Below are 22956 nucleotides of genomic sequence, written 5' to 3' on the forward strand. Positions count from 1 at the left end.
AGTGACTAAGAAGACCTTCATTTCTTCAGGCAATAAGAAACACATGGAAATCCAAGGAAATGCTTTTACACGCACATCAGCTTAATTTTATTGTTTGTTTTCGTTTTATCATGGGAAATTACATACTCAGTTCCTGTTTGACATGATCTTGTGGAAAACTAAATTGAAGAGCATGCACTCTCTCACTTGACTTTCACTCTTAGATGAGGATGCATTTTGAGATGACAGGTTTGCACGTTTCAGCTAAAATCAGTAACTCACTTAGACAATACTTAAATTGCAAAGTGTTTTTTCAAGTTCTAATTTCACCGGGAAGACTTTGTTATTTCATGTTTATCTCCGTATTGTATACGCTGCTGTTCATGTACAAGCAGAACAACAAATTCTGACTTTAAAATTATCCAAAACGTCTAAACCGTAACAATTTCTAAATTTTGCCGTTCTTGACGTCTCCAATGGCCCCCCACACGTCAAACAAGAAAACATCAGGGAAAGCAAAATCCCCCAGAACCGAGTCCAAGGCCTCTGCAAAGTCATCAGGGCTCTTCTTGTCTCTTCCTGCTTCCACGATGGTGGTTGCTACAGAAAGAAGGGAACAACAATATATACAATAATATAATGATATAAGATTTCACAGGCAAATGAAGGTAAATGTTGACTATGACTAGTTTATTGTCTTCCTCATCAGATAAGCCCACAGCGTCACCAAAAAAACACTTAGAAGTCCTTTTGCTTGCGAATCACATGATATGATATTAGATAACTATTAAATCATGTGATTCCCAGGCCATAAACAGACAAAAGGCCAGTTTATAGCTATCCAACACTAAACCCTTTCACAAGACATTAAGTAAACTGAAAAATCACAGTGCAATCCTCTTTATCAGAATCCACTCTAAATATTAGCATTTTATCTGACTCAACAAACGCAGACGGTGACAGACACATTGACTGTTCCTGAGGAGCAACTTCAGTGATGTCAAATTGTACTTTCAGACGCCTTCCTTTGTTGGTAGAACTTAAAAATATTTAAAGTACAGCTATTAATATATTTTGGTCTATTATATTTTGGTATACCAATGAATAGTCAATGTGTGGGAAACATTCTAAAGAAGAGATGACCTTGAATACTACGCACATCTATAAAAAAAATCATTAGATGTGACATAGGTTTAAATGGACTCACTCTGCATTTTAATGTGAAAATAGACATTTTCAAAATAAAACATATTGAAAAATATTTAAAACATGCTCAACAATGTTTAAATAAAGTCAGGTAATCATATTATTAAAGCACATCATTTAATCTCTTCTTTGTCTATCAGTATATCCTCAGTTTATAAATAATAAACCCAGCATGACCTTAAAAATACTTTGTAAACCAACAGGATTATAAGTACATACAAATATCTGAGTAAAAGGACGACTTGTGTTTTCCACTTGGTGTATGTGGCTGAATTGGCACAATCAGGACATTTTTTCAATACTTGTCTCTTAATAACTTTGCTTGGGAAAGGATGTGCAACCAGATGTTTTTATGGGATCACTTCCAGGCAAACAACAGGGTGAAGGACACACTGAGAAATCATTTACCAATTTTATATTAGGTCTAAACCTCCAAGGTCATTGACGTTGAAAATCTGGCCAAGGGCAAAGTGTGTGTCCCACTCATAGTCTTTACATTCCTTTTCCTGAGAAGTTGATCTTGTATTAGTAGGGATGTAAGCAAATGGGCTTCTAATGAAATCTTTAAATTGATTGATTTATTGACCTTGACCTCGACAAAAAAAAAAAATCTTATCTCAAGTATTTTCTCTGGAGCTATCATCCTGTCTCTTTATGATTCTCCAGGTGGACTTTACTCCTATGAGCATGAAACGAAATGAATGACATGACCATGAAACCAGAGGAAACTCCTTCAGAGAGATGTGGAGGAAAGTTCTGGGAAAAAGCTTATCAGCTGACCAGAAGTTGAGATGCTGTATGTTTGTAAGAGTGGGGGCTGGACATTATGGCAAATAAAAAGTATTTCTAAATTTTACTTTCCGCTGGCTCATTTCCTCACATCCAAACAAAGATTCAACGCATAATTGTACGTGGACCTCTTACCCAGCTCCAGGTCTCTGATGCCCATGTAGCTCTCCAGCAGGTCATCCACTTTCTTGGTGGCCTGTTCCTCAAACTCATTTTGCTGGCAGCACACAAAAGAAAAGTACAGATGTGTTACTGGAAATCCACCAGTGTTCACGCTCTAAATATGGTGATGGAAACTGTGAGGACATGTTCTCAGTCCAAAACATTCAAGGCCCAAGAGTAACCCTGCGTACTGTTTATCCCGTGTCTTAGTGTTGTATAAACTTATACAACTTTATAGATAGCGAAGTGTCAACGGCTGAATTTAAAATGACAATTTTATGAAGGTCACTTCTGGGCTAGGGAGCTGTTACTGATACTGTGTGACTGTTGATTTGTGTGTGACTGGAGTCAAGTGGCTGTGTTCAGTTTATTTCACATCAGTTCTGGAGTCAGTGTTGTGTGAACGTGGGTTTGTGTCGGTATCTGGAGTGCATCAGGAAGCCAAAGCAGTCATGTTTGAGCAGAGCGTGTGAAACTCACCACTTCCTGGACTGTAGCAGCGCCCTTAGAGCGCAGACGCAGCGTCTCCCGTCCATTCACCATCTTGCCCTCGTTTGACTTTGGCGCCCGGGTCCTCATTCCAATCATGTCTAACACACACAAACAGGATGACAGCATTTCCTCATATCAAAAACACATCTTTAGCTTCTACAAATCAATTTCTTCACATACTACTAACAGGCATCATTCCTCTCATAAGACAAAACATTCGGATTCTGAAACACTTTAATGAGTCCTGCAGGAAAAATAAATGCTTGGTGACTCACTAATTTGCTAATAAGCTAATCCAGTGCTAACAGGCTAAATTACGAACGTGAACATTCTAAACTTGCAAATGGCAAGACTAGCTATCTCTTCTTTCAATGACAAGTTGAGTAATTAACAGTGTTTCTCATGGAGTTATGTTGATCCAAAACACTCTTGGGGTTTATAAAATTCTGTGCTGTGTTAAGGGTCATACAGCTGTTGTCTTCACCACTGCTTCCAAAGAGGATATCAACCCTCCCCAGTGAAAAGTCAGAGGTCATTTATTGTTAATAGGGTTTGTGGTTAACATTCAGGAAATTCCTACATCTCCTGCAGGATACATTACATGGTGTAAAAATAAACTAAGAATGGCTCTGCAAGTTTGATGTGGAAAAGCACGAGTTGTAATATTAAAAGTTCCATTTAAAATCATCATGGTGGATTTTTACATTACATTACATTACATTACATTTCATTTAGCTGACGCTTTTATCCAAAGCGACTTACAATAAGTGCATTCAAACCCGAGGGTACATACCAAGGACGACAAGAATCAAGAAAATACAATTTCTTCAAATAAAGCAAAACTACAAAGTGCTATAAGTAAGTGCCATTTAAGTGCTACTAAAGTGTTAGTTTCAAAAAGTTGTTAGTGTTTTTTTTTTTTTTTTTTTTTTATTTATTCAAGGTAAAGTCGGAAGAGGTATGTTTTTAGTTTTCAGCGGAAGATGTGTAGACTTTCTGATGTCCGGATGTCAATGGGGAGCTCATTCCACCATTTAGGAGCCAGGACGGAAAACAGTCGTGTTTTTGATGTTTGTTTAGCTCGCAGTGAGGGAGCAACGAGCTGATTGGCCGAAGCAGAGCGGAGTGAACGGGGTGGGGTGTAACGTTTGACCATGTCCTGGATGTAGACTGGACCGGATCCGTTCACAGCATGGTACGCAAGTACTAGTGTTTTGAACCGGATGCGAGCAGCCACTGGTAACCAGTGAAGGGAGCGGAGGAGAGGAGTAGTGTGAGTGAATTTAGGTTGGTTAAAAACCAGTCGAGCTGCTGCATTCTGGATGAGCTGCAAAGGTCGGATGGCAGTAGCAGGTAGACCTGCCAGGAGCGAGTTACAGTAATCTAGACGTGAGATGATCAAAGCCTGGACCAGAACCTGCACCGCCTTCTGAGTGAAAAGGGGGCGTATTCTCCTGATGTTGTACAGCATGAATCTACAGGACCGTGTTGTTGCAGAAATGTTGGCAGTAAGGGAGAGTTGGCTGTCGAGTGTTACGCCCAGGTTCCTAGCCGTCGGAGTGGAGGTTAACACAGAGTTGTCAAAGTTAATAGTCAGGTCGTGGATGGGAGAGTCTTTCCCTGGAAGGAAAAGAAGTTCAGTTTTGTCAAGGTTAATCTTCAGGTGGTGTTGAGACATCCACTGAGAGATGTCGGTCAGACAGGCAGTGATTCGTGCTGCTACCTGTGTTTCTGATCGGGGAAAAGACAGGATTAGTTGGGTGTCATCAGCATAGCTATGGTAGGAAAAGCCGTGCGAGTGAATGACAGAGCCGAGGGAGTTGGTGTACAAAGAGAAGAGGAGAGGACCTAGGACAGAACCTTGAGGGACCCCAGTAGTGAGGGGACAAGGTTCAGACACAGACCCTCTCCAAGTTACCCTATAAGTGCGTTCATTGAGGTAGGAAGAGAGCAGGGAGAGAGCAGAGCCTGAGACACCGAGGTCCTGAAGGGAGGAAATAAGGATCTGGTAGTTCACTGTGATTTAAAACACTGAAAAACAAAATGAACAATGTTTTTTGTCAAAAACACAACTGGGGCCCCAACATTGACTCACAAACACATTGTTCACCAGTGTTCAAATGTCTTTTTTGTTAAAGGTTCAGTGTGTAGCATTTAGTGACATCTAGTGGCGAGGTTACATATTGCTATCAAGTGAATACTCCTAACCTCAACCTTCCCAAAGTATGGACTTGAACATATATTTAAAAATGTGAAAGGCTCTTTTTAGAGCCAGTGTTTGATATGTTTTCAGGTTCTGTTGATGGAGGCAACAACATAAAATCTCCATTTAATCTCATAATGCAAAGTGTGGATTGCTCTCACTCAGTTCCTCACACATTAGTGTTATTGGCTGATATTTCTGATGTTCAAAGCACTAATGAAGTCCCAGCTCAGTAACATTAAGGATTCTTATTAGCGGAATAAATTATTTTACACTTGCAAATCTTATCCATTTTAATCAGATTTGGCAGCCAACCATATTGTATGTGTATCAGTCATTAAGAGATTAAATTTACTTAAGTACACATGAAATAAGTGTGATTGACAGGTTTAAATAGACGCGGGGGGGGGGGGTTCCACTCATCGCTTACACCAGACTGAAGTGTTACTCTTGTCGTCTGTGGATAAAACCTCAATTTTTTCTAAAGTCTGCACAATTTTTTTTATATTTAAAGTTATGCTGGACTGGTGCCTCTGCTCAATACCACACAAACACAAGATGTTACAAGTCCTTGGAATATAGTCACCGAATTGTCTACAAAAGAGCAAACTTCCGTTGAACATTTCTGTCTTCAAAACAAGTTTGATCGTCTGCAGCAACAGCTGACGGCTGCAGAACAAGAAGTAGAACCTGATTTGAGATTGTTTTATTAAGTTCTATATTGTGTCTTGAAAATATTAAGTGTTGAAACATGAGATGCTGATCGTGAACAGGAAGTGAGTCTGTCGTCCATGGATTTGGCTTCCTGTCTGATAAGCGCGGCTGTAAACAGGCCCCGGCCCGTTTCTGCTGAATCTACTCAGAGGGCGGGCACTGCCGTCCTTCCTCTACATGTCCTCAACCAGATGAGTTAAATGAGACACTTCCTGTATTTTTGAAGGGAAAAACATTGCTTTGAAGAGAATGGAGAGAATCGCTATTTTATGTTGAGAAACATCCAGAGAAGGGGTTGTTGGTTCAAACTGACAACATTTTCCTCATGACTGTCAATAGGGTGCGCTTCGTTTGAGATATACACACACCAATAAATAACGCAAAAGTTTGTGGAATCAGCCAAGTTTCCTGTAAGACACATTTTTATTGAGGGCAGATAAGCTGCAGAAAAGAAAATGAAAGTGTCTTTTAGACTGAAGAATAACTTAGATAAAATACAATTAAGTATAATTTGAATTGGGTGATTGTAAAGCATGATGTACTTCAGATGTCTGCTGTGTGTGTTTGTGAGTGTGTGTGCATGTGTATTTGGTCCTGTATTACTCATGTTATGGGGACCTAAATCCCCATCACATTATGGGGACTATAAAAGCTTTGCTTTATTTCTTCTCTGACAGACTTTTGCCTGGAGTTAAATTGATACCTAAAAAGGAACCATGAAAATATTACAATGCATCACTGTGCAGTATCCACTTGTTTGAAGCACCTCAGTTTCTCCAGTGGTTGTAATGTGATGAAAAACTCCCTCTAAGCTTTTCTTTAATTTTTTCTTTGCATGGTTCTGAGTAAAACATATTTCATTAACTGAATTAAAAGTGTTGATTTCCAATAAACTGCATATTAAATCTTTGTGAATTTACTCACAAACAAAAAGACGGAAGCTGTTTTTGTGTTTTCAAATGCTAAATATCTGCTTTTATAATTTTGTTTAATTGGATTATCAAAATCAAATCATAAACGAGCCATGCTTGTCCATAAGCAACCCCAGTAAATTCTGTGTTTGTCCACTTCTGAGCAACCCATGTCATGCACAATGGTGTTGGATGAAGCTTAACAACCACTGGCATACTACCGGCCAATAGCCATTACTGTAAGTTGACAACTTTCCCAGGCTAAATGGCAATTAGCCTGAACTGTGACTTTCCTGTCTTCCTGTTTGGCTGATGAAAGGTGGAAAACTTCCACGGAGTGCTGAGATCCATCAACACTCCGGTAACTGAGGACAACAGAGTGAGGTGTTCTGATTAGGAGGAAATGAGCTGTTGGTTTTACACAAAATACTCTGGGGGCATGTTTAGGCCACCCATGATACGATCTGATATGCCAGCGTGAATCACAGCCAGAACACACCTCTGCTTCCTCTGAGTGCTGAGGATGGAGATGATGGGAGAAACAGAAATGCTTTTGTGTCCTGGCTCCTTCATAATAAAGAGTCATGTTGGCTTTAATTCACCTAACCACTTGTGGATTTACCTCTCGGGATGTGACAGGTACAAGGTCCAGGATTCAGAAAGAATTGATACCGATGATATTATTGTGGGTTCATGTGGAGTAGGAATAATCTGAAAGATGACTATACTCTGGGAAAATTCGTTTGACCGCAATCTGGACTAGGAACATTTTAGGGGACTCTGGGGGCCCCAAGGCAAAATGGACCTGCATACTTGTCATCGCAGTGGATGTAATCAACAGTTCTCAGGGGGCCACGCTCAGCTCAGAGACATAGCAGGCCATGTTTGTCTGTTGACCATATGATTGTAACTCCTGGACAGGCTGAATCATGTTTCCACTCACCGAATGCCTTCTTGGGCCCGACCAGGCGCAGAGTGAAGGGGATACCCCTCGGCTGCTCTTTCAACATCTTGGCCACCTCGTAGTGTCGACAGCCCACAATGCTCTGGTCATTAATGGCCTCGATGTGGTCCCCAACGCACACACTCTTCAGCTGGTCTATAGTACTGCCCTCTTTTATCCTCTGGCAAAAGAAACACATGGAAAAACCTCACATGGGTGTCGATGCCCAGTCTGCGGCGCTTGATTGCTACAAACTAAACCATTCATGTTTTACAGTAAGTGAAGAATCATACCTCCAAGGCCCTCTATTGACAAAGAGAGTTCACATTTTCAAAGTAAAAAACACGAGATCAGAGATTTTAGACTCAAATGAGGATAAGGCTATTTTCTCGAAATATAATGGCTATTCTAACCTGACGTGTTTTCGACAGAAGCTTTCCCAGAATTCCTTGTGAACATTTCAATCTATTGCCCCTCAGCCTATTCGTTTTTTTCACACATTCACCTTAATGAATGCGTATCCAGCTCCGTTGTCTGTAATGGTGAGGCCCAGTGCGTCCTCTGTCTTTGTCACCTCCACCTCCTTGGTTTCTCCTCTGACGTGAGCAAAGATGAAGTCCTCCAGTCCGATCTGTCCCCCCAGTAGTTTCTGCATGTCCACTTTATGAGAGTTGAGGGTGCAGAACAGGATCTGACGTGAAGAAACGGGATAACAAAAATTAATTGTTTCTATTTTTGAGATCAGAATTCAATATCATTTACACCCATCCAAAAGTGAATACCACAAATACCTAATATAATATATGATATAAAAGATAAACTTAATTCTGCTGTAAAACTAAAGCAATATTCTACTGTGGCTTTTCAAACAACATTCTAGTGTTTAAACACTAGAGGGCAGTAGAGCCATGTGCTTTTTGTTATTGTGACCATTTTGTTATGAGTCATTATTGTGATACCAGAGTGTTATCTATATTTCAGGATTATTATGAACACCTTGAAATAATGATCAGCAAAAAGACTAATTATATTCTGTTTCTTATATATTATATTATGAGTTGTATAATTTTGGTTTTCAAGGGTTAGGTAGTGATTCAATAGATTGAGTCAGTTAGCAAATAAACACTGAAGATAAAAAGCTTTTCTCCAAAGTGACTTTAAGTCATTGAAACGGACAAACACAATATCTGCCAGGTATATGTGAATACAGTGGGCCTGTGGTCACATGTAATACTGTGTCTTGAGCCTTTGAATTGCTTCAAATTTTAAGTTTGTATAACTTAGTGTGGGAAATGTTAAATAGAACTGATTGTAAATTAAATTAGCAAAAATGTCCTACGTCTTTAAATGTGATATTCTGAAAGCCTAAAGTTGTATTCCTTCTTTAACTGTATAATCTATAACGGTAATTCGAGATTAACCTGAGTCCCCTGTTATCTAATTTGGAGCAGATCCTGTAAGACATTGCTCACAGCAACGCTCTCGGCTACTTTGGAAAGTTTGACTACAGTCCAAGGTCTTCTCTGGAATCTACCTGCACTGTAACTTTATGCTGCTGCTGCTGTTCTGTCCCCAGGAGGTCAAGGAAACTGCTCTGCTTCTCACTATCACCAACTAATTGTCTGGCATTTCTCACAGAAGGGTATCTGATATCTGTCTGTGTGCAGTTCAAGGCCATGTAGATATACTGCAGGTTATTACATTAACAAATTCCAAATTGAGATCTGTTTAAACAAATGCTGTTTGGTTTCTTACCTTAAGACCTTAAAGCTCTTTACACTTGCCTTGAAGACTACGAGCTGTTTATTTAGCTGTATATAGTTAAATCTGATCATTTGCATATTATAAACAGTGTAGACATTTAAATTACAGGCTAGTCTGAAAAGGCTCTTACTAGGCTAAAGGTTTTCTAAAAGTTTTGGTCCACTGATGTATCTGACACAATATGAGGCTCCGACCATTGCATTGCTTATTATTAATAGGAAACTTTCCAACTGGACTTATTCTTCCAGGCTTGTGGAGACAACTTTCTTAACTAGAATGGAACTCAGTAGAGCCCATACCTGTGCCAGGTCCCAACAGTCCCCTAAGATTCAAACAAGATACAAAAAACTTCAGACACTCCCTAAATGTGCCTGATTATTTTCATCGATATCCGTGAATTATTCTCTTGGAAGATTTTTAAAAAAAAAGCCATTTCTCGCAACGTCATTGAATGAGGAAGATTCCCGGATCCGCCCCCTCACATCCAAAGCTTTACCAGAATTTGATGGGTTCTTCGCTGACCAATTTCCCAACATTCCACAAAGTTTTTGTGGTAATCGGTCCTGAATCATTTGTGTAATCTTGCTCCAAACTAATCATAACCCACACAGATGAATACCAAGGACCTTCAGTTAACCACTTCTTTATCTTAAATCATCTGTTCATTCCCCTGTGGCACTGTAAATCACCAGAGGTAGGAGTGATAGCTTGATTACACAATGTAGATGATATGTGTGTTTAATGTAAGGCAATGTCCTGTGTTAAGGAATATGTGGTAACTCTGTCCTCTGAAATAGATGTTAAGTGCTTGGGAGTGGAAACCTGCATAACTCAAGGAAAGCAGTGGAGCCATGAGATCTTTCACTTGTATGTTTGTTGCCCGATAAGATCATCAAGATCTGTTGCTGCATGACATGTACATTGGTCTACATGTATCACGTCAACTCAGATTGTTTGTGTCCAGCAGGAAGTAATACACAGATAGCATGGACCTTCATGGTGGCCTTCACAACTCTACTGATAAGTGCTGAGTAAGGCCAATGCCGAATGTTACGTTTGCTGTTGCTGACTTTGTTACCATAACGTGCTAGAAAAAGCTGCAGAGCACCGGCCTATCACCAGCCAGCCATTATCTATACCCCGCCTGTCCTTTTGGCGTCACAGGTTAGGAGGCTGGAGATAATCCCACCTGACATTGGGCGAGAGGTGGTGGTGTATTCTCGACAACTGGCCAACATATCACAGGGCCGACGTACAGAGACAAACAACCATTCACATTATGGTCAGTTTAGAATCTCTTATTAACCAAATCCCCTATCTGCATGTCTACATGAAGAAGCCATGGAAAACCCACGAAAACACAGAGAGAACATGTAAACATACAGAAAGACTCTGGCCGAACCGGGATACAAACCAAGACGCTGCAACACCACTATCATTATGTGTCGGCCTGTTAAACATGTTTAAGAAGGTTATAATGTGTCTACAGGGAGTGAAACATTGAACTGAGACACAGACAATAATTACAGCCCCACCTTTAGCTAGATTCTTTGAAAAGGGCCTTGGATGCTACAACCATGAGAAAAAGCCTGTGTGGGCATTTACCCGGCAGAGAGAATGTTTGTTATATGAGACCATGATAATATGTTGGATCCAGTGTTTTTAGGATGTACCCATATAGTCACTATCCCCGCCTCTGCTGTGACAACACTGAGTCAAAGAAGCACTGCTGACGTTTATGCTGATAATCATCGTCATTATCAGATCATTTCCTAGGAATTAGGCAGACGTTGTTCAGACAGTTATTTGAATATATTTCCATCAACGTAAAAGGATGTTCGAAGCACTACTTGCTCTTTCACAATATCTTGTTATTTGAGTTATTTTCAAAGCATTTGTTGTGTTTACTGAATATTCGTTTCCATTATTGATCCTGGTCAATGTGGGACAAGTGCAAAGTCTAGCAGACAGTAGAGAGGGCAAATATTAATCAATAGTGCATCATGAACCTGCCTAGAATGGAAACCCAACACCCACTTGCTACTGGCCTGCCAGACTAGAGAAGGAAGAAGAATACAACCATATCTTAAGTTGTCGATTTCCAGAACTGGAAATGCCTAGTCTGACAATGTCCACATAGATAGCTTGGTTTGCTACGTACCTCTGAAGGTGAGATGTTGAACACGTCTGCAATCTTGGCATACAGCTCCTTGACATTAGTGAATCCATGGATGCGGCCTGTGGGACTTCCGTGAGCCAGCTGAGTGTGGAAGATGAGCCTCGGTCTTGGGTACTCTGGCGGCCCTGGTGGTGGTGGTGAAGGTGGAGGAAGCGGAGGCGCTGTGGGCTCCATGCACCCCTCGTTCCGGCTCTGGTTCGGGGCCTTCTGGGCCCCCATGGCTTCGGAGCCTGCTGCCTTGGAGTCCTGCGGGCTCATGGTCTCCCCGTTCTGCATTGGCCCCAGCTCAGGTGCTCAGTCCTCTGGGCGGCCTGGTGTTGCACTGCTCTGGCAGGGAGAAAAACACAGTCCTTACCCCCGCTTAGCTGATCAACCAGCCACCCAGAGCTTTGTGGTGAAGAGCACAGATGAATTAGTGATGGCGGTAGCCTGGTAACAGTATCTGGAAGAGGCCGGCCAGACCCTACCAGGTAGAAACCCAATCCGCTCTGAGTTGAGGATTATAGGTGTTACACCTGAGACTCTAGCTTGCTCGTTAAAAGAGAGAACAAACAAAGCACACGAGGTGATGAACATGAAACAGTTAAGAATCAAACTGCCTCAATCAGAGCACACATTCTGGAATGCTTGAAACTACCTCTGAAGCGTGAATTGCCCAAAATACCTGCAAAATAACCAACGCGGGCCGTTCAGTGATGACCACAGACAGCGTCCCAGTGCTGCAGGTAAGATGATATCACTGGGTAGGGGAGTAAATGCCCTCCCCCCCTTCACTGGGCACGTTGAATGCAATAGGCTGTTGCTGGGGTGAATCCTCGGTGATGCACTGACCTTTTTGACCCCACAGACGGCACACACATAAACTGATGATGATTAGGCAGAACAGATGTTTTTAAATATCAGTTTCCTGACTTAAATGTCTGAACATTCGACTTAAAAGGCCTTAAATAATATTTAATTATACGACATAACTTACTTACAAATAAACTGCAATAAATGAAATACTTATACTGAACACGGTGTATTGTCCCTATACCTCATTTCTTATATACTAATACTATGTATTCGATTTTAAAAAGAGATTTTTTTAACCAAGAATGGGAGTTTCTCACTATAATTTAAAAAAAAGATTAAATTTGACAAATTTTCTCCCTAATTTATTGTGAAAACTACAATGAAACAAAACACCCAATTCCCTTAACTTCAAAGTTCTAAGGTCTTGTATAATATATGATGAGACAATAATCGTTTTTTAAATGTTGTAGAGACAGATTTTCTCCGAATGTCGTAGAGAGACAGTAAAAATGATTAAAGCCTTTATTCACGTCGTGTTGACTGATGAGTGAGTTTCTCAGCTGTGCAACCGACCATCAAGTGTGTTCAGAATTCCTCGATCCGCCTGTGCATTTGGTTGCGTTCCAAAATATTATGTGTTCGCCCGGGGTCATGCTCGACCTCTCCACGGAAGAGTGTCCCTCCCGGCTACTACACACAGGGTAAATATTGGATTTGCCTTGTTCTTTTCTACCGAGGAAGTTACCCCCCTGTGTTTATTTTGTTATCTCTGTTTTGTAGTTCACCATGATCTCAACATAAAGATAGTATTTGTTCCCCGGCTCATCGAGGAACACAATTTGAGTTAGCTGACAGTTGTCAATGAAGAGTGACAGTAGCAATTTTGCTATTATGACTTAGATACAGTATTTGCAACTGCAACTTACTGCAAAGGCGTTGATGTTGTGTCAATAACTGAAAGACAAAGCTTTGTGGGGATCACTTCATGTCAGACTGAAACTTTATATTTAGCAGTTCAACCACTTCACATGCAAACAGTAGTGAACCATGCAGGCTTCAAAACTACAACTGACTCTCCAGTGATCGAGGAAAACAATAGAAAGTGATGCGAGCCAATAATATAACAATGAATTAATAAAACAATAAAATCAACCAAACTCTTAAAATTCCACGTAAATAAGGTAGACTAGAGGAGGTTTTTAGGTGATGTAGTCAATGTACATACATGCATAACAACTTTATTTAAATAGCTCTTAACTAAACAAGGTTACTAAGTCAAAGCATAATAAGGTCAAGAGCTTCAAATGTACAGAGAAATCCAACAGTTCCCACAAGGAGCAAGCACTTTGCCGACTGTAAAGGGAAACATTCCCTCATCAACTGGAAGAATCCTGTAGCAGAACCAGACTCAGTGTGGGCAGGCCATCTGCCTCGAGCGGTCACATTGGAGCTCTGTCATACTGGATGTTATAATGAATATAGTAATAATAATCTTCAATTGTACCATCAGGTGTTAAAGCCTTTTTATCACAATAATGTTCAAATATGAACCCTAAGGGTACGCTGAGGCTATAGGTACAATCATACATACATACAACAAAAACCTGCCGTGAATTATAGTCCACATATTCCCATCTTGCTCTGCCATTGTAAAAACTTGCCCATAGCAATTTAATTGGCTCACTTTGTGCCAGCTGATGTCTTACTCGTTGAAACAGGGAATTTTTTTGTGTCAAAACACACAAAAAGCCATCTATCTCTCTTTCTCCTTCTGAAATGCCAGGCAGCGATGTGTAACCAACACTGTGTAATTCCCCTCAGACCAAGAGTCTTTCCCAGCTGAACGCATGACATGTGCTCACGTTAAATAAGGTTATATAAAAAAAATATTTCTTATTTATAATGTCAATCACATTGCGAGTATGAAAACAAACGTGAATGCTGCTGCTGCATATTGCCTATTGCACTTCATCACTCCTATATAGGTGCCTGTGCTGCCCCTTTTTTATCCTGCCTCATCAGCATTTCTCTGCACCTGTGTCGTAACTTGCGTGGCTGCAGCGGTCGTGTGCGTCATAACCTGTTTTTTTATTTTTAGAGCCAAGGTCAATTTGTTTTACTCCAGCAGCTGACATGTCTAATATGAAGATCTCTCTGGCTAAACTTTCATTTTGCAACAGGTAACCGGCAATCCTTGAGACAAGGACATATTCCTTTCATTCAGATAAGTTTTAATTTGGGTTAAGATCAGAGATAACAGTCTGGTTCTGGTTGTAACTGAAAGCGTGGATACTTAATTTGGCTGAAAAGAAGAGGACCTTCATTTAGTGTTGTTAATTTCCATAGTGGCAGTTCTTATAAGCACATAACCACAATAACCTGCACATAAAGCTCATGATTGTGTCTTATAAAGCATGAAAACTCTATTTAGCTCATATTCATCAGATATGTTTAAATAGCATATTCCGCCTTTCTGTACGTGCTTTTACACCAATACTTTCAGAAGGTATGGTAATTAAATTATTATATAATATTATCAGTTTCTGAAAATTACTGAAAAGGCTTTGCTCCAAATTTGGTTCATAATTGAGATTATTCACAAACATTTGTGAAACATATAGGACTCATAACCTAAGTTGATTGATTGATTGATTGACAACCGAAGCTTCCGGCCAAATCTTCCCAACTCTCCCTCAAGTAAAGAAGTATAACAGAAAGTCATTTAAAATTTTTACAAGTAGTGAGCAAACAGGTTTATTATTTTACAGATATTATTTTGTATTAAGGACTTGATAGATATTGCGAATATGGGTCAAGGGTGTTTGATGATTCAGATTACAAATATTTCTTTGTTTTCTATTTGCTTATTCTGTTTACCTTTGGAAATGTAGTATTCCTCCAGCAGTATTGGTTTAAAGGCAATAGTTACTCATTTTTGTTATGTTGTCTCCTGTTGTGCAATACAATTGACACACAATAACAAACTCTCCCTGAGGAAGACTATAAGGTAACTATGGCCTACAGATACAACGGTTCTCTGACTCAGAAATGTGTTGGGATATTTTAATAATTCTAATCCAAACACAGCTTATCCGATAAATAAATAGATGGATAATCAGTTCCTACCAGATCGATATCAACAATGACCACATGGACACCAATATTCCGATATTAACTCGATCATGACAATAGTCTATATATGACGCTGCCATGTTAACCGCATTCACTGATAATCTTAACCCTAAGGAGGTCATACTGCAAATAAGCAATGATCGAATAAGGGCATGTTGAGTATTCCCATTTAATTCAGATTATATTGACGTGTATACATCTTAATGAATCATCTGAATATTGCTGTCACATGTATATGTAATCAACAACACACTGGGCCACTCTATGACACATGGCCTAAAGTTGAATAATGTTATGTCACATTTCCAAACACATTGGAATTGGTTCAATTGACCTCACACTACAACTAACTTACTGCATCTGGGACTTTTTCTCAGTCCTGGGTCCCTGGGTAGTTCCCCCCCATTCAGCTTCCTCACTGATGAATCGACACAGAGAAGCCTATTGCCCACACTACTTGTACACCCCCTCCCCGATTACATCACATGCTTCCTTGCGAAATGTGATTTCCTCTTCTCTATCGGCTTTGTTTCCTGGCGGAGGTGGAAGGGAGGACTGGGGGCTGGGTGGCGTAGGCCAGATTGTGTGAGGGTGGTGCGACTGCTGTGTCACGTGGCTGCACACCGCCTCTTCTGTTCTTGGTGGCATGGCAGTGCCTGAGCCCCCTGGTGTGAGGGCAAAAAACAGCTTTCAATGCTGAGATTCGTGCGTAGTTCTCTAAACCGCTGCTGATGACTGGTCTTCTTTTGTCAAGGTCTTTATCTACAGAGTCACGAAGCACTCTACTGATGAGAAAGCTGTACTGAAATCAGATGGAACCGTGATTTAATGGCAACTCATCGATTTGTCATGATATGACACATAACAGTTAAATCAGGAAAAAAAACAGAATAGCACTCAGTAGAGCAAATAACACTGACAAGGCCCACCAGTCCCCTTTAATTCAAGGGCAGGCAGCATTACATTAAGCACACTCATATATATCACTTCCCTGAATATACCTTATAGTTTTCATCTAGATCTATGAATTATCCTCTAGCAAATTGGTGAAAACGTCAACAAAATGTCCGAACTTGCAATATTACAGATTCCTGGATCCCGATCTAAAGCCAAAATTCAATGGGTTCTTCCCTGATGGATGAACACCTAAAATTGTCTGCTAGTATAGAAGCTTGTTAACCATCGAAGGAATTTCAGCAATAAAAACCACAACAGTCCTAATCATTTACTTTAACATTTTTGAAGGGGAACAAAGTCACGGAAAAATGCCTCTGGACACGTCAAATATTTTCACAGCTCAAAACGCAACTTTTAATATGAATATGTTGCATGCTCCTTTCCAAATAGACAAAATAAACACAAAATGTAGTCACAAGCAACACACCTATGTGACTTAACTCATGATTTAAACTTTGGCTTCGATTTAAAATATCGGACAAGGAGACTCAAACTCACAAGAATGTTACAAAGAAACTATTATACCTTAATAGTTAACTTTATTGACTGCGATATGCACAGGACATAGATGTGATGACATGTAATTTGTCTCTTAGTCCCAGGTGTAAACCTATAAGGAACTCACTCAACATAAGTGCACAAATTAGAACACGGTCAATAGACACAGGACAATCAGGATATGAGTTGCTTAAACCGGAATAGTGCAAGAATAAATAGGGCAGTGCAAAATACTTCATGGAAAGTAGTAAAAAAGGATATAATATTTGTATTGTCAGTATCTCCATTAGCACATACTTCTTGTGACAGTGACTGCTTTGTAGTCGTTGTGGTGGCTCAACTTTCATCTCACTGCAGAGAACTTATTCACCTGTTTTGACCTTTCATTATTGTTATTATAGCGTCCGTTTTCCTATATAAATGCCGCTAAGAGGCTTAAGTGGGCTCCAGGTTGTTACGCGTCGTACAATGAATCCAACTCCGGTGATGAATATAGTTTGAGCATTTTATTGCTGCAGTACGAAAGACAATTGATGAATGAAAACATGGTTGTTTGACGATGAAGACGACGACAACGACGGTAAACAGAAAATATAGTCAGGTGTGCCACTAACCCCCTTTCTCACCCCCCCTCCGCTGATCTGACTGCCCAGGTATATAGATTAAGCCACACCCATGTGTCAATCAAACGAAGTGACATGATCCAAAACAGTGTGACTAACCTTTCAAAATAAACAATAAACAAACAGACCAAATATGCATTTTGGCCCCTACAGTTATGCTCTCGTGTTTGACTGTTTTGTGGGATACTGGATCAATAAAATATCTATCCTTCGATCCATTTATCTATCTTTCTATGATGAAGTGAAAAGCAGTGTATCGCATTCATTATGGTGTGATGAGGCCCAGGAGACGCTGCTGTTCAGTCACAAGGTTGACTGACGTTGTTCACACGTGAAATGTTGAAATAACACGTAGATTATTGATTCTAATCCCCTCACCAACACGCCACATCCGCTTCGCTCTCGAGAAAGGTGACGCCCCCCTCAACTACCATATTTGGTAGTGGGCGGTCGCAGCGGAGCCAACTACTCCGCTCCGATTGGCCGAGCGGTCTGACATGACCGTTTTCCCCCGGTGGTCGCGGGCGCTGATTGGCTCTGCCACTTGGTCCGATTCGGCCTCATTTGCCTAATGAGCCGCGGATGAGTCGAGGAGGAGGAGGAGGGAGAGGCGGAGGAAGAGGAGGAGAGCGCAGAAGCCAAAACAAGGGACGAGCGTCGTTTAGACACGAGCCGAGCACCGCTGGCGGAAGGAAGGATGCTCGAGAACAAGAGGGAGCGATTGAAAACCTTCATCCGCAAGATCGACGAGAAGGCCATATTCCGACTCAAGCACTTCATGAGAGAGAGGTGAGCGGGGCGAGCGGCGCGAGGGGGCCCGGCAGGGCGCCGGCTTCCCCCCGGCAGGGTGGAGGCTAACGGTTAGCGTCCCTCTGCTGACATCAGCCCGGCGGATGAGATGCGTTTATTTCTTTTCGCCCGGTTCCGCCCTGTTCCCGTTAAGCATCTGGTTTTACGAGCCGATAATCCCTTTTAACGACATGGACATAGTATGAAGACATTTTCTGTTAGGCAGAGTGTGGACAGCTCTAAAAGAGGCTGGCTTGAATCAAGACGCTGGCATTTAAATGGAGGTTAGCATCAGCTAGCGTGGCACAGACACAGGAATCGAAACGAATAAAACAAACGTTGTTGGCCCCTTTGGGTTTAAAAAACACACACACGCACACACGCGACTATTGCGAACAGGAGAATCTCTGCTTAAATTGTGCACATTACGCGACACGGTTTGTAGTGTTCATTCAGCATTAGGTGGTTAGCATAAGAATGGGTGGCTCTGAGCAGCTCAAGACAGATCCAGTGGTTTCCAGTGCTACTGTGTAATGACTTGTTAGCATGAGCATGGCCCCCCCCGATGTGTTTCTATTATTATTACAATGATGTGGATTGTCATGCTAGTGTATTATGTTCTTTAATAGTAGGATCCTCTGACACAGGACAGCAGGGATTCAATTGTAAATCCCATGTGTGCTTCACCACTGAGGTCACTTCCATGAACACAATGAATGACTCATATTCGACCTACATAGTGTAGGGTTATGTCGGTTGTTTTTGTGTAGAAGCAGGCTGATCTGTTACGTGGCAGTGTAAATAAACACCGTTACATGAGGGAGAGTTGTTTCTGAAAGAAAGATGGCTCACATCAGGGTGGTTTTGAATATTGCCATTGCCCCATCTTGCCTTTACATTTTGACTCCATGGTGGTGCTCATGGGTGATCTCCTCCAGTTGAGCTCCAGGGCAGACCCGCCACACATTTACACACAACCACATATCCTCACACTAACTTCCAAGGATGAACACATAGGGAGTCCCTGTAACCCTGAGGGAAACATACACTCCCGCACACTTTGGATCATACATGGGCCAAGCAAGTGTGTGTTTCCTCGAAAATGCTATTTTTAGCTCTACTGAGTAGACCACAGGTGCTACATGGTGTTATATAAATGCTTCCTGTGTCGCTCTGTTGGTATTCCTCGTACTCTTCCCTCAGCCTCTCACTTCCCCCCCATAGATAGCCACGTCTGGACTACAGGAGCCCTGCCAATCAGACGTACCCTCCTGGTTATCAGCATAGCTATGGTGTGTATGGTATGCGAGTTGATAATCTGTTTCCACAACAGCCACACACAGGAGTGTTGTGTGAGGCTGTGTCAGGGCTCAGTGAGCCAAGTGTCTGGCCATATATGCAACATCTCGCTGAAGTCATTCCATACCCTCTAACCTCAAGTTTTTAACGACTTAAATCTCCATAATGAAGATATGAAAGACAAATAAATGAAATGGAAGACTTTACTCTATACACCCATCTGCTAGCTCATTATTAATTGTTCTGCATACTGTTTTGCAAGGCAAACCGTTACAGAAGAATCGCTTTGTTTAAGTAAGGAAAGACTTGGTAAAGTTACAGTTTGCTGAGATGGAGGAGCCTGGAATAGTTCGGGTGGGGCAGCTTTGCAAGCATCCTGTTGGCTCCAGGATGATGCTCCTAGGACAGCCCTTGCTTCCCACTGTGGGCAGGGTAGGCCATGTAGGTTTAAATTATGAGATGTGCTGCAGGCGCGGAGGGAAAGCCCAAGCTGGAGGAGAAAAACCACATCTGCAGTACTGTTTATTGCTAAATGAAAGGTTGCGCACTAACCAGCTGGTCACGGATGAACTCATCTGCTGCCTCTGCCGGGCTTGTGCTAATGACCACTTCTCTGCCTTGTTACCACAGAGCCAAGATAAAAAACCCTCCTTCTACCTTTGCCTTTTCACCTTTTGGTATTCACAGTAGTCTGGTGAATTCCTCTCAGACACTTGAGGTTTAACGGGTGCTCATCTAAAAGTGGGAGTTAAAGCTCGTCGGCTGTCTGCTCAGCTTCGAACAGCAGGATCATATTTGGTGTGACGCCTTGCTGACAGAAGGTTGCTTCACTGGCTATTGATTTGGCAAGTCAGCCCTTTTATTAGTAATCTTGCTTTAAGATCAACCTAGTCCTTGGGAAAGAATACTGTCCCGACGTTACTGTGCCAAGGATAAATGATCATAGGAAGCTGCTAAAAAATCACTCTTCACAATAGCATTACACACCCTTTATTTTTGTTATCCATGTGATCCATTTTCTTCACGTAGGATTTGCAGTAGATTTTATGAGAGAAAGGGCAAACCCTTGTTTTTTCAGACCTGTAATATCTCAATCACAAAGGCTGGACGTTATCTGTGAAATCACCTCATACACTCTAGAGCACTTTTTATGTAGAGAAGCCAGCTTTCACTTTTTTAACAATTTTAAAGTCAGGTGGGATCTTCCAGCCACCATCAAGCCACGGCCTTAGCCCTGCTAGCATGCCAGGTTTCTGAGTTGGCTAAAAGAAAGACCCTCTCTGTGTGCATGCCCAGTTAGCACAGAGGAAGTGGAGGGTGATGCTGCATGCACAGGGCCACATGACTTCCCACTCAGACACACACTTCTTCAGTTACACATGCAACAAGGCACACTCTGTTCCACTTGGCTCACACACACAGTCACACACAGTTGTACTGCAGACCAAGTCATGGCAGGGTGCCACGGACTAGATGTTCTTCAGCCATGACCACTTGCTCTTCTCCTGGCTCGTTCTGACTGCTCTATTGGAAGCTCTTCAGGATTTAGATTCCCAGTCGCCAATCCAGGGTTTCCATCGGTTGGATTCCAGAGAGGCCCTGTAAGAGATCACTGTAGATCTGAACATAGGGAAATAAGAGGGGAGGTGGTTGTATGAAACTGTGGATGTTTGATGTAAATGATGAAGAACGTAGACTATTGGGAAAGTCAACCGTTTAAGCTGCAATCATTAATATTCATTTGATAACTCGCCAGGCAACAAAAAATACAGATAAAAAAGTAATGCAAAAAAAAATAAAGCCATATGTCAATAAAGTCTGTACTGTCATTGCAGGCAGACAGACGCCGTCATAGTTTCGCCTGTAGCTGTTCACTTTCTTGCCTAAGGACATGTGTACAAACTGCTTAGTAGGTCAATATATAAGTTTGTGAGTCTTTGTAGCACTCAGTTGAATGAATGCACAAATGACAGTTACAGTTATTTACATTTGTTTTACTACAGTGACGTCATCCTTGACCTATCCAGAAAAAAAAACATTTAACTGCTGTCTTTTAAACAAACAGGCGTCATAAAGCAAACCAAAACTTCTGAAGAGGGAAACTGGTTATGGCTATAGCACATTGTCCTAAAGCGTCATTGTCAGACATTACGTCTCCTTTTAAAAGAGACTGAATCAACAGTTTACATGAGCAGAATTACCCATAGATCTCCAGAAGATGGAGCTCTCACGTCATCGGGTTCTGTCTTCAGCAGATCTCAGAGATTCCATGGAATGTAAAACTTGTTGCATAGTCTTGTCACCGCAGATTCGTTCGCTGTGGGAAAAGCATTGACACAAGACTGCTTCGTTATACACACTCACTAATGCTGCAGGCCAGCAGACGAACGCCCTGACGTCTGCAACAGCTTTCCTCGGATCATCTTTCCCATTTTGTGTACTCCCCTCTTTACTCTGGGGAATACTTTGTCAGCTGGAATGTCCTTAGCTGAAGAAATCAGCCCCCACCTCAAACAAAGCTAATTCCAGTTAACTGAAATACCTTTTATGAACCCAGATTAAATATACTGTTTAATTTGCTGGTGACTACTTTGAACTGCCAGCAACACATTTTGCGTTTGTCATACTCCTCAAGTTCATAGTAATAGTAATAGTAATGATGGGAAGAGTATTGTAAGCATTAATATACTCTGTCTTTAAAGGATGAAAGATATGGAGAGACGTGCTCTTGCACCTCCTCATAAGTGTTGTGCAAGTCTTATCGGTAGATAAAATAGAAATTGACGAACCGGTTTAGAATTGCTGACGGAACAACTCCTAACGTGTCCTACACATGTAATGAAAGTAAAATTTATCTTGTAAGATGAATATGCATTAATACTTTTCTTGATCTTGCCAGCATTCTGATGAAGATATTTTCATTTCAAATAATATGCAGTAACATCTAACTTGCTAAGTGAAAAACCTGTTGAATGCCTTCAGTGACGATATTCCACTTTTTTAAGTTGCTTGATGAAAATAATCATCTAAACTATATGTTAGCACTTCATTTTTGTATAGTAGATTTAGGGAAATACTTTATACGGTGCAGAGTAGCAGTGTTAAAGGATAAAACAGTGGCCTAATGCCTTGTTGAACCTTCAGCATTATTAATAGCCTGCAGTCCAACACTGACACCTTTTTATATTGTCAGTACCAAGCACTAATGTATCGCCTTAATGGTCAGAAGTTACACTTTTAGTTTATGGACCTCTGAGGGCCACATGGCTGTAGCAAGGATCAAATCTGGGCTGTTACTTGATACAAACTTATTTATAACACAGCCGAGCCGCGTTGCTCATCCCGGGGCTGCACGCCAAGAGGTATACATTGAAAACCTGACAGGAGGTGGTAAGACAGGAGAGGTGAGGACGTGATATATGGTGGCTAAATTAGGACTGATGTCACAAGTGCAGTTGGACTTGAACCGTGTGATTGAGTTTCCTGGTTGGTGTTGTCCTAGGTGTAGAAATAGCGGTACA

General features: G+C 41.3%; 2 protein-coding genes across 2 annotated transcripts in view; one reads left to right on the forward strand and one right to left on the reverse strand.

Moving 5' to 3' along the window:
• Positions 1-427: 427 nt before the first annotated feature.
• gipc3 (GIPC PDZ domain containing family, member 3) lies at positions 428-11679 on the reverse strand. Its single transcript, XM_062395236.1, has 6 exons — positions 11325-11679; positions 7905-8090; positions 7400-7580; positions 2617-2726; positions 2110-2191; positions 428-579 (listed from the first exon to the last, which is right to left on the reverse strand). The coding sequence occupies exons 1-6, from the start codon at positions 11616-11618 to the stop codon at positions 428-430; spliced, it is 1005 nt and encodes a 334-aa protein (XP_062251220.1). The 5' UTR covers positions 11619-11679.
• A 6283-nt stretch (positions 11680-17962) lies between these two features.
• Positions 17963-22956, forward strand: part of si:zfos-943e10.1 (GRAM domain-containing protein 2B) — a 15043-nt gene continuing 10049 nt past the window's right edge. Inside the window, exon 1 of the mRNA XM_062395422.1 lies at positions 17963-18136. Coding sequence (XP_062251406.1) covers positions 18045-18136 — 92 coding nt within the window. The 5' untranslated portion in view covers positions 17963-18044. The remainder of the gene's footprint in view (positions 18137-22956) is intronic.

Source organism: Platichthys flesus, chromosome 9 (assembly GCF_949316205.1).
Source record: "Platichthys flesus chromosome 9, fPlaFle2.1, whole genome shotgun sequence".
Lineage (NCBI taxonomy): Eukaryota > Metazoa > Chordata > Actinopteri > Pleuronectiformes > Pleuronectidae > Platichthys > Platichthys flesus.